General features: G+C 45.9%; 2 protein-coding genes across 2 annotated transcripts; one reads left to right on the top strand and one right to left on the bottom strand.

Annotated features, from left to right (window-relative positions):
• Positions 1–5,203: 5,203 nt before the first annotated feature.
• Positions 5,204–7,686, bottom strand: LOC109422314 (heat shock protein 75 kDa, mitochondrial). The gene is made up of 3 exons (XM_019697002.3): positions 7,430–7,686; positions 5,538–7,350; positions 5,204–5,475 (listed from the first exon to the last, which is right to left on the bottom strand). The coding sequence occupies exons 1-3, from the start codon at positions 7,554–7,556 to the stop codon at positions 5,301–5,303; spliced, it is 2,115 nt and encodes a 704-aa protein (XP_019552547.3). The 5' UTR covers positions 7,557–7,686; the 3' UTR covers positions 5,204–5,300.
• Positions 7,687–9,911: 2,225 nt separating this feature from the next.
• Positions 9,912–11,031, top strand: LOC109424414 (peptide deformylase, mitochondrial). Its single transcript, XM_062857056.1, has 2 exons — positions 9,912–10,324; positions 10,671–11,031. Exons 1-2 carry the CDS (start codon positions 9,968–9,970, stop codon positions 10,983–10,985), a joined length of 672 nt encoding a protein of 223 aa, XP_062713040.1. The 5' UTR covers positions 9,912–9,967; the 3' UTR covers positions 10,986–11,031.
• The last annotated feature ends 586 nt before the right edge of the window (positions 11,032–11,617 follow it).

The raw sequence follows: 11,617 nt of genomic DNA on the forward strand, positions 1-11,617 counted from the left end.
TGCTCAAACTATACCCCGTCTAAAGGCGGGCTTGGGTATTAGAGGGTTAAAAAAACCTTTCCGCTCATCGTAGCACTCGGTAGTCTCCCACCCGGTCGCATTGCTTGTGCTTCACCCGGCAGAGCATTAGTGCAAAGAATAAGAATATCAAGAATGCCCACTCCGCTGATGCTCAGGGGGACACTACCGCAGCGCTATCTGCGGATGAAAGTTCAACCTTCATGCGGTAGTGTGCGTTACTGATTGTATGCGGATACCAAAACATACACATACCACCTTCACTTATGACAAATCACGAACACTGTTACAGAGAGCTTCCACCTTGATACGCTTAGAGAGCGCCACTTGTCTTGTCGCTTGACGTTTACATAGAAAGTGGCAAGAGAGGGCATTCTTTCTATTTTTATTCTTTGATTAGTGTCTCACTGGTGCGCGCTAGTCTCTCAATGGATATGGGCGCCGATTATTAATTTGATTTAAGTGGTCGAATTGTGGGCTGCAAAACGGTGAGTCGATAAGGAGAGCGTCCAACATAGCTCTGGTCCTCACAAGTTCCTACCTCATGCTTCCACGGATCAAACGATGACAAAGACCGCCAGCTAAGAGTTGTGTGCTTAGCTGGTAGTGCAGCCTGGGCACTGTTGTCCTTCTGACTTCAGCTAGATTGAGGAGGTACGATCCGAGCGTCTGTCCACCAAGGAGGTGCGGCTCAAACAGCGTCTGTTCTGGCATCCAGCGGCTGAGTATGAAATGCTGTATTGCGTCAGCTATACCTAAGAAGGCAGCCCCTTCAACGCAATGTAGGCAGCGCGGCCCCGGTAAGGTAGCCTGCTGAAAACCTTCAAACACCCAGAAAAGCAATAGTAGAGTAAACGGATTGATTCAACGGCAACAGACCCGGCAACGAATAAAGGACAACGATTGGAAAGTCGGATCTTGGAACGTGAGAACTTTGAATGAACCCGCACGTGTTGGGCTCCTGGCTCGTGAACTGCGGAATGTCGGCGTTAATGTGGCCGCTATCCAGGAGATACGCTGGCCCAAAACTGGAGAACGCGAATTCCGAGCAGTGGATCCCATCGCCAACACTTCATTCAAGTACCACATCTACTACAGCGGCGGCGATAAGGCAGAACGCGGAGTTGGCTTTATAGTGATCGGGAAGCAGATGAAGCGAGTTATTCGGTGGAAGCCGATAAGCGACCGAATCTGTGTGTTGAGGATGAAGGGCAAGTTCTTCAACTACAGCCTGATCAGCATCTATGCGCCAACGAACGACAAACCCGATGACATGAAGGATGAGTTCTATGAGAGCCTTGATAAGGCCTACGGAGAGTGCCCAAAACAAGATGTCAAAATAGTCATCGGAGATGCAAATGCGCAGATCGGCAGAGAAAGTTTCTTTCGGCCTGTCATTGGAACGGAAAGCCTTCATTCTGTTACCAACGATAATGGTCTGCGCCTTGTGACATTCGCTGCTGCTAGAGGGATGGCAATCAGCAGTACCTACTTCGCACGTAAGAATATCCGAAAACACACCTGGCGACACCCGAGTGGTGACACTTGCTCCCAGATAGACCACGTGCTGGTCGACGGGCGACATTTCTCGGACGTCATAGATGTGAGGTCCTACAGAGGCCCGAACATCGACTCGGATCATTATCTTGTAGCCGCTAAAATTCGGGCGCGATTATCCAGCGTCACGAGTTCAAGAAATAACAGGACGATGCGTTTCAATATCCAGCGCTTGTCAGCCGAAGGGGTTGCTGCACAGTACCATCAGAAGCTAGACGAGAGGATAGGAGAGACCAACGGATCTGGAGATGTCAACAGCTTGTGGAGAAGTATCCACGAAGCAGTGACAACAACAGCGCAAGAGGTGATTGGTACCGCTCAGCGACGCCAACGTAATGGTTGGTTTGACGAGGACTGCCAACGAGCGACGAACGAAAAGAATGCCGCCAGAAGTCGAATGCTAGTGGCCGGTACCCGGCAGAACAGAGAGCGGTACAGGGTTGCAAGAGCAGAAGAGAAACGAATCCACCGCAGGAAAAAACGGCAACACGAAGAGAGTGTTATTGCTGAAGCGCAGGAAAGTATGGACAGGAACGATATGCGGAGATTTTATGCAACTGTCAATGGCGCGCGGCACAAGACTGCGCCAGTGCCCGCCATGTGCAATGACCGGGAAGGAAATTTGCTGACAGACAAAACAATGGTGGCAGCCAGGTGGAAGGAGCACTTCGAAGATTTGTTGAATGGTAGCAGCGAAGGAGCACCCAGGAACAGGATTAACATAATGGATGACAGTCAAGCAGTGGAACCACCAACACTGGATGAGGTTAAAAAGGCCCTTAAGGAGCTGAAAAACAGCAAGGCTGCTGGGAAGGACGAGATCCCGGTCGAACTTCTTAAGCACGGAAGCGAGCAGCTACATCAATCAATCCATCAGATTATTATAAAGATTTGGGAGGATGAAGAATTGCCCACTAGTTGGTTGGATGGCCTCATATGCCCAATCTACAAGAAAGGGCACAGACTGGAGTGTGCCAATTACAGAGGGATTACCCTTTTAAATTCGGCGTATAAGATACTGTCGCGTGTCCTGTTCAACAGACTGCGACCTCTTGAGGAGTCCTTCGTCGGCGAATACCAGGCTGGTTTTCGTGAGGGCCGATCAACGACGGATCAAATGTTTACCCTGCGGATGATCCTAGATAAATTTCGGGAATATAACTTGCAGACTCACCATCTGTTCATTGATTTTAAAGCAGCGTACGATTCAGTGAAAAGAAATGAGCTTTGGCAGATAATGTCAGAACATGGTTTTCCGGCGAAACTAATTAGGCTGATACGCGCAACGCTGGATGGATCAAAATCAAGTATTCGGATCGCGGACGAAGTGTCTACGTCGTTTGTGACCTTGGATGGATTGAAGCAGGGGGATGCTCTTTCAAATTTATTGTTCAACATTGCACTCGAAGGAGCGATTAGGAGGTCAGGCGTGCAGAGGAATGGCTCTATCATCACACGGTCGCACATGCTCCTCGGTTTTGCGGACGATATTGATCTCATCGGCATCGATCGTAGGGCAGTGGAGGAAGCTTATGCTCCTCTGAAGAGAGAGACAGCGAGGATAGGCTTGACGATTAACTCTACCAAGACGAAGTACATGATAGCGGGTAGAGACAGAAGCAGGCCTAGTGGTGTTAGTGCTGAGGTAGTGATTGATGGGGAAGTGTTTGAAGTTGTTGAAGAATTTGTTTATCTTGGAACACTTGTGACATGTGACAATGACGTTTCCCGTGAAGTGAAAAGGCGTATTGCAGCTGCGAACACGCAGAAGTCGGTCCACTCATTAATGAGCAGGATCTACTCAAATTTATATTCATCCCATGGCACTCCTAAAGTGAGCAAAGGGGGCCTTACTCATTTTTGAGCAAGTGCTTGAGAGCCAAAGCAGCATGAGTAAGCTTCACACATTGAAGCGTTTCGTCACCATTCCGGAAGAATGAGTAACTGTTACACATAAATGCGTATGCTTCGTTTGCTCTGAAAATGTGTGATAGTTACTCATTTGACTAAATTAGTTATTTTTTTAAGGTTTTCGAATAAAAAACAGTAGTTTCTGTTAATTAAAAGTTTATTAGTATTATAAAAATTAATATAAATTCTGTTGACGCATCATAAGTCGTCAAATTCGTGGCGGTTCCGCGGTTCCGCATCCGGTATTGTGTATCGATGACTGGATCAATTCATTGTCTGAATGTTCCAGCGATGCAGTTTATTGCCTAAATGAAATAAAAACTTAATTTAACAACTTATTTCAATTGATTATTAATGTATTACTTACTTTTAGAGATCATCCTTGCAATCATCACAACGAAAACTTTTCTTTTTATTTTTTTTTTGTTGAAAAAATTAACAAACGCTCGATTTTGGAGCGTTTGTCAACACAAGCCAAGAGCTCAAAAATGTGTAACTGGCCATCAGCTCACGGCGTGAGTAAGCCGTACACATAATTTTCACGCATTCTCCCGGATTTGCAGCGATGCTCCACAGTGAGTAACTGTTACTCATGCGATGAGTGAAGCAGTTTAAGCGTGAATAGGGCCTTTTACGGATTGCGTAGCCAGCTTAGGTCCCGTAACTTGCAAACGCAAACAAAATTCGCTCTGTATAAGACGCTGATTCTTCCGGTTGCCCTCTACGGTCACGAAGCGTGGACGTTAAAGGAGGTAGACCGAAAAGCTTTTGGAGTTTTTGAGCGCAAAGTGCTGCGGACAATTCTCGGTGGGAAACAAGAAAATGGAGTGTGGCGCAGACGCATGAATCACGAGTTGTACCAAGTGTACGAAGATGCGAATATTGTGAAACGTATAAAATACGGCAGACTTCAGTGGGCTGGACACGTAGTGCGAATGTCGGAAGAAAGAATAGCGAAAACAATATTCAGCAGAGAACCCGGTAGAGGTAGGCGACTTCGAGGGCGGCCGCGAACTCGCTGGCTGCACGCGGTTGAAGAAGATCTACGATCCCTACACGTTCGGGGAAACTGGAGGAACATCGCCCAAGACCGACGAAGATGGTGCTCTACTATACGCTCGGCATTGGAGTAAAGTTACTTTGTAGCCAACAAGGTATCAAGGTAGGTAAGTGGTCGAATTTGTTATCCTCTTTCATAAAACATAATTATCATTCTATTTGCGTGCACCACTATTGAAAAATGCGGTTTAAATAGTGTTTTTAGCATGTTGAAGTATTTCAATGACTCATAAATGAAACGAAAATCCAAGTGTATCATTCCATGTTTCATACACACTTGTTTCTGCAGCAGCAGCGAACGAGTGTGTTGCTGGGTGAGAGCATCACAGCAGTCCGTTCGTACGGGAAACGATTTGCTACAGCTTTCGCACGTCATGTTTTCCTTTCGAAATTGCACGATCCTGGAAGCACTCGGAGTATTCGAGCGAGGCGTGATAAGAACAATATTCGGGGATGTGCAGAAGAACAGCGTGTGGCAGCGATAGATGAATCACGACCTCGCTCTCGCAGAACTCTAAACTAACCCAAAATCTTGAAATTAGCCAAAGCTTGATTGATAGCCATTCGACCGCCTAGCTCCCAATTCTGTTATAAACGAGTGTTGAAAAAGCCCACGGATTTCTCTATACATATTCTGTGATTTGCATCTACACTGGAGTCAAATTCCTTACTCTTTCCATCATTCTTTCGCCCAGCATCAACATACATAAAGACAATTACTTAACAAATAAGTCACATACCTCCGCACCCATGGTCTAGTGCTTATCCAGTACCTTCTCCAGCAGGTCGTTCATACTCGTCAGAAGCATTCGGGGATCTTCCACCAGACCTGCTCCCACCATGGCATTCGAGAATAGCTGCTTGGCTAGCAGTTCGGCCAATTCCGGATCCGACGTGGTCAACTTGTGCAGCTTCTTGATGATGGGGTGCCTAAAACGAGAGCAAACGATGACATAGTGGACAATTATTGAAAGAATTTAACTGGTACTCACTTAGGATTGATCTCTAGCTGAGGCTGCAGCAGGGCATACCGATGTTCCTCACTCATGTTATGGCTTTGGGTTTTGATGAAATGCCTGGCGGCGGCCATTTCTTCAACCGTTACGACGCACGGGTGAGCATCCAGTTTGTTGGTTGTTTTCACCGAGGTCACCATTCCGGTGAGCTTCTGCTTGATCCACGGGAGCAGCTCGTCCACTTGGGTCTTCAGGAGGGAGCCTTCGATCGGTTGATCGGACGAATCGTCGGCTTTGTCGGAGCGGCGCATTTCTTTCTCGACGGAGACCAAGTTCTTGCCGAGGAATTGTCCGAGTTGCATGAGAACCAGCTCGTCGTAGGCTTCGTAGCAGAAGAGCACTTCGAATCCCTTCTTCTTCAGGGATTCATAGTAGGGCGAGGATTCGGCCAGGGTGCGATTCGGAGCGGCCAGATAGTAGATATCTTTCTGTCCTTCTAGTTGGCTGTTGCAATATTCCGGAAGACTGACCTTCTTGCCTTCCTCCTTGCTGGTTTCGAATCGCAGAAGTTTGGCAATTTCTTCCTTTTCCTGAGTCTCCTGGCTGGTGACGATTCCTTCCTTCAGGAATAGACCGTAGTCTTTGTAGAACTTGTCATAGTTTTCAGGGTCCTTGACGGCTCGGTCATGGAGGAATCGAAGGACACGGTTTGTCAGGACGGTGCGAAGTTTCCGGATGAGGGCACTGTTCTGCAACAGCTCACGGCTAAGATTCAGGGGAATGTCTTCGGAGTCGACGACGCCCTTGACGAATCTGAGCCACTTCGGAAGCAGGTTTTCCGTTTTCGACTGGATCAAGACCTTGCGGGTGTACAAAGCCACACCTACGTCAGCGTCACGAGACATTTCGAAAAGTCCTGGTTTGCCCTCGGGGAAGTAGAGCAGAGCACGGATACTCAGAGGGACGTCCGTTTTGTAGTGCAGCGTGTACCGTGGAGTGTCGAACGTATTTCCCACAAACCGGTAGAACTCGTTGTGCTGGTCCTGGGTAACATCTTTGGGTTCCATCAGCCAGATAGGTTGAATCTGATTGGCCTGCTTGCCGTTCAAAAAGATCGGACTTCCGACGAAGTTACTGTACTTCCGGATGACCTCCCGGATGCGATCCTCATCGGCAAACTCACGGCAGTCCGCCTTGAGATGAATCGCAATTTTGGTTCCGATTTGGACGTTCTCCGCTTCCTGAATCTCAAAGTTCCCGGAACCATCCGAGCTCCACTTGTACCCAGGTGATCCGACCTTCGAGGACCTCGTGTAGACATCAACTCGATCAGCCACCATGAAAGCCGAATAGAACCCAACTCCGAACTGACCGATGATATTCTGGGCATTATCCGCGCTGACTCCCTTCTCCCTGATCTGTTCCATAAAATGTTTCGATCCGGATCTGGCAATCGTACCCAGGTTCGCGATCAATTCCTCTTTGGTCATGCCGATTCCCGTGTCCTGCACCGTCAACACCCGATCCTGCTTATTGGTTCCGATGTGGATTTCCAGCGCTCGGTCCGCTTCCGCAAAATCCTTCTCGCCCTCGCCAGCTGTGTGGATAGTGTACCGGAACTTCTCCAGGGCATCACTCGCGTTCGAGATCAACTCCCGGATGAACACCTCCTTGTCGGAGTACAGCGACCGGGCAACGATGTCCAGTAGCATCCGGGTCTCCGCCTGGAACTCATGCTTATCGCTGGTCCCGACGGCCTTCTCCGAATCACGGATTATCGAGTGGTACCCGGCGTTATCCTGGGCTGCCTCCGTTGAAAAGCACCGACGAGACCCTCCCAAAACCGGAGCTGGAAAAAAGAACATTCCGCGTTGATAACAACCCCAACATGGAGAGTATTGCGTAAGAATTTCCACCGCCAAACTTACCTTGGAAACAACTTTCAGCCGGCAACAGCACGCGGCCGGGCAGATTCAGTGCAGCGGAAATCGCTCTCCGATTAACCAAAGCTGACCGGGCCAGCTTCTGCAGGTAGAAAAATCTTGTTGCACTCATTTTTGATGCGTTTTTCGTCCGGAAAACTGCACCCAAACTTTTGTCCTGATGGTCGTCGCGTCGTCGCCTCGCCGCTACTGAACACTGATATGCTGCTTGCTGCGCCTCGTGCGTGTTTACGAAAGATTTTATGCTCGCACGGCGCGGAATGACAGATCAACTGCATCAGCTGCGGGAGGAGCACTTTCCGACGAGACAGCCGACGCCCTGATGAACTCTAATGAACTACTTGGGCGAAGAAATCAAGCATATTTTTTCAATACGACGCAACATGCGAAAATTTTTTTCTTGGTTTGTGGTGGAAAAGCTGCACCATGGTTAGCAATAAGAATGAGTAGCGCGAGGAGTACACGCAAAGAATTCCAATGATTTTCTTTATATGTTACGACACATACCCTTGTGGAATAGTTTATTCAGTACACTATTAAGCGCAGTTTCGAGTTCGAAAGGAATCGGTCAAGAAACTTCTTGAGTGATTCCTGGCAGAAACTTTCTTCGGTGACTGCCATTTGAACTGCCATTTCTTCGCTACTGCGTACTGCGATCGAAGAAAAACCGGTTTCTTGAGCAATTCAGGCAAGGAATTTCCCATGCATCAAGATAGGCTGAGAAATTCCTTCTGATCTGCAAACAGCGCTTTAGTATGACACATACCCACAGACAAACAGACATACTACTCAAATCGAATTCTTCGCATGATTTAACAGTCATTTTGAAAATATAGTGTGGTTCGGATTGTGCTCGCATGTGTCATGGTGGCGCTGCTGTGCCTACATCACCTTTCAATTTTGAAGAGAAATGAACGCGACGCCGTTCAATGTTTACATTTAATCACAGACAAACAGACATACTACTCAAATCGAATTCTTCGCACGATTTAACGGTCATTTTGAAAATAAAGTGTAGTTCGGACTGTGCTCGCATGTGTCATGGTGGCGCTGCTGTGCCTACATCACCTCTCAATTTTGGAGAGAAATGAACGCGACGCCGATCAATGTTTACATAAAATGACTCAATCATGAACCTTCATTCATGTTTTTTGAATGGATGACGCCACGGGGGAGTCGTCACCTGCAAAATTGTTACATCGAGCCGAGGGAAACAACACCTGCAAATGAATGGTTCGGACTGAGCATTATAGAGGGTGCTAGTGAGATGCAAAACCATGTTTTTGAAGCAATTTTCTTCTAAGTAATATGTCTGTTTGTCTGTGTCGTCACTACAACTCTCTTCTGCAAATTAAAGTGACAAGATGCAAATTCAATCGAACTTTTTTACACTTAGCAATTTATGACCAAGAAGTGCGACCATACTTGTATCTTATCACTTTAATTTGAAGAAGAGAGAGTCGATAAAGTAAACTCGCTCATGTTTCTTTCGCCCTTATCTCAATCTTTGCCCGGACCTAGGCAAAATGGCAAGAAAGGGTTTTCTGTTTACCAAGAGTTCATTCATTCGACCCTAGGATATTCGACCCAGCTGTTTAGACGTCGTGTTCATTCAATAGTAAACAAACACTGACATCAGTAACTTTTTTGCTCGCCGGTAAAACTTGCTTTACACGCTTAAACTGCTTCACTCATCGCATGAGTAACAGTTACTCACTGTGGAGCATCGCTGCAAATCCGGGAGAATGCGTGAAAATTATGTGTACGGCTTACTCACGCCGTGAGCTGATGGCCAGTTACACATTTTTGAGCTCTTGGCTTGTGTTGACAAACGCTCCAAAATCGAGCGTTTGTTAATTTTTTCAACAAAAAAAAATAAAAAGAAAAGTTTTCGTTGTGATGATTGCAAGGATGATCTCTAAAAGTAAGTAATACATTAATAATCAATTGAAATAAGTTGTTAAATTAAGTTTTTATTTCATTTAGGCAATAAACTGCATCGCTGGAACATTCAGACAATGAATTGATCCAGTCATCGATACACAATACCGGATGCGGAACCGCGGAACCGCCACGAATTTGACGACTTATGATGCGTCAACAGAATTTATATTAATTTTTATAATACTAATAAACTTTTAATTAACAGAAACTACTGTTTTTTATTCGAAAACCTTCAAAAAATAACTAATTTAGTCAAATGAGTAACTATCACACATTTTCAGAGCAAACGAAGCATACGCATTTATGTGTAACAGTTACTCATTCTTCCGGAATGGTGACGAAACGCTTCAATGTGTGAAGCTTACTCATGCTGCTTTGGCTCTCAAGCACTTGCTCAAAAATGAGTAAGGCCCCCTTTGCTCACTTTAGGAGTGCCATGGGATGAATATAAATTTGAGTAGATCCTGCTCATTAATGAGTGGACCGACTTCTGCGTGATTTTACAGGTGAGTATTTTTAAGTTTTTCCTATAAAATTGTAACTAAATTCTGCCGAAATTCCATTGTAATTTAGAACACAATGCTACTTCGGCATCTGCAAACACGATCCATCTCGACCTTCGGCCGATGGTACCGGAAACTGTGGCAGAGCAAACCGTCGAATGAACCTCCCTTCGGTCATGTTACGCAAATAGGCGATCCGGTTCTGCGCCAAACGGCGGCACTTGTCCCCGCCGAGGCGGTCAATTCGCCGGAAGTTAAGTACCTAGTCAAGCACATGGTACACGTTATGCGCAAGTATGACTGCGTAGGACTGGCGGCGCCCCAGATAGGCATTTCACTGAAGATTCTGGTGATGGAGTTCGAGGACCGGCTGAAGAAGTACTACACCAATGCGGAGTACAAGATCAAGGAAATGGAAACGCTACCCCTCACGGTAAGAATATTTTTTTTACTAATTAATCAGTTCAGGAATTCAATATCCTATCGACATGATCCCATTTATAAATTATATAAGGGTGGGTCGGGATAATGGCGAATTGGGTCACCTAAGGATGGATCCTCTCCTCATAACGGTATAAACGCAAATCGCATTATATGCTAAAAGTCGAAAACAGTTCATAAAATACAAAACATGCTCTTAGACAAGTTATTCCAAGAGTGGCAAAACTTGTCCCAGCAGTTTAATACGGGGCAAGGTTGATCACCCTTAGTAATTTATATTTTCTTAACGAAAAACGACAATACATATATGTATTAAATACATAACACGCGACTTTTAGGTTTTCATCAATCCGGAAATGAAAGTTACCAACTATGAGAAACTTAGTTTTCCGGAGTCCTGTGCCAGCGTGAAAGGATACAGTGGCGAAGTGCCACGCTATGCTGGAGTACTGCTAAGCGGACTAGACGAAAACGGTCAAAGCCGGGAATTGGACCTGAAGGGGTGGAATGCCCGCATTGCCCAGCACGAAATGGACCACCTGAATGGCGTTGTCTACACGGACGTTATGAAGCGAGATACTTTCACGTGCACCTGCTGGCACGCAGTGAATGAGAACCACGGGAGGGTGAGGATATCTTTTCATCAGAAGTAAATATGGTTGTTATATAATTTGTTAGGAAATGAAATTTGACAGAGAATTACAAACTTTTTTATATGACATCCGTAATCCTTACAATTCAATATATCCTTTTTTATCTTTATTAACGAGATTTTTAACTTGGAGCTAGTTCATCTCGGGACCCACGCTTTACTTCCCTTCCGAAAGAAGAACTCACGCTTAGTGAGTTTGTCGGGAGTGGGATTCGATCCCAGGTCCTCGGCGTGATAGTCAAGTGTTCTAACCATCACACCAGATCCGCTCCACACAATATATTCTTAATCTGAATATGGTGGATTCAACTCCCAGTCTCGTCAAAGAACTTTTCGGATAAGACATTGTTTATTTTTCCAGACACAGGTATCTTAGTTCATGTATAGAAATTTCATGTAGTAGAAGGCAAAGAAATCCCTTGTTAGAATAATAAGTTTCAGGAGCACATCAAATTCCGATAATAGAAAACGCATTTCTTTGCGTGACCTGCTCACTACACTGAACAAAGTCTGCTTCTCAACAGTTTAATTGAGAGCTTCCTCTGCCAATAATCTTTTCGCATTGTACATAGATCGCGTGGCAGGGCACCAAGACACCCAAGGAAGTCAAGGAAATTTCCTTTACCATAATTT

The sequence above is a fragment of the Aedes albopictus genome, chromosome 3 (genome assembly GCF_035046485.1).
Source record: "Aedes albopictus strain Foshan chromosome 3, AalbF5, whole genome shotgun sequence".
In the NCBI taxonomy this organism is placed as follows: Eukaryota; Metazoa; Arthropoda; class Insecta; order Diptera; family Culicidae; genus Aedes; species Aedes albopictus.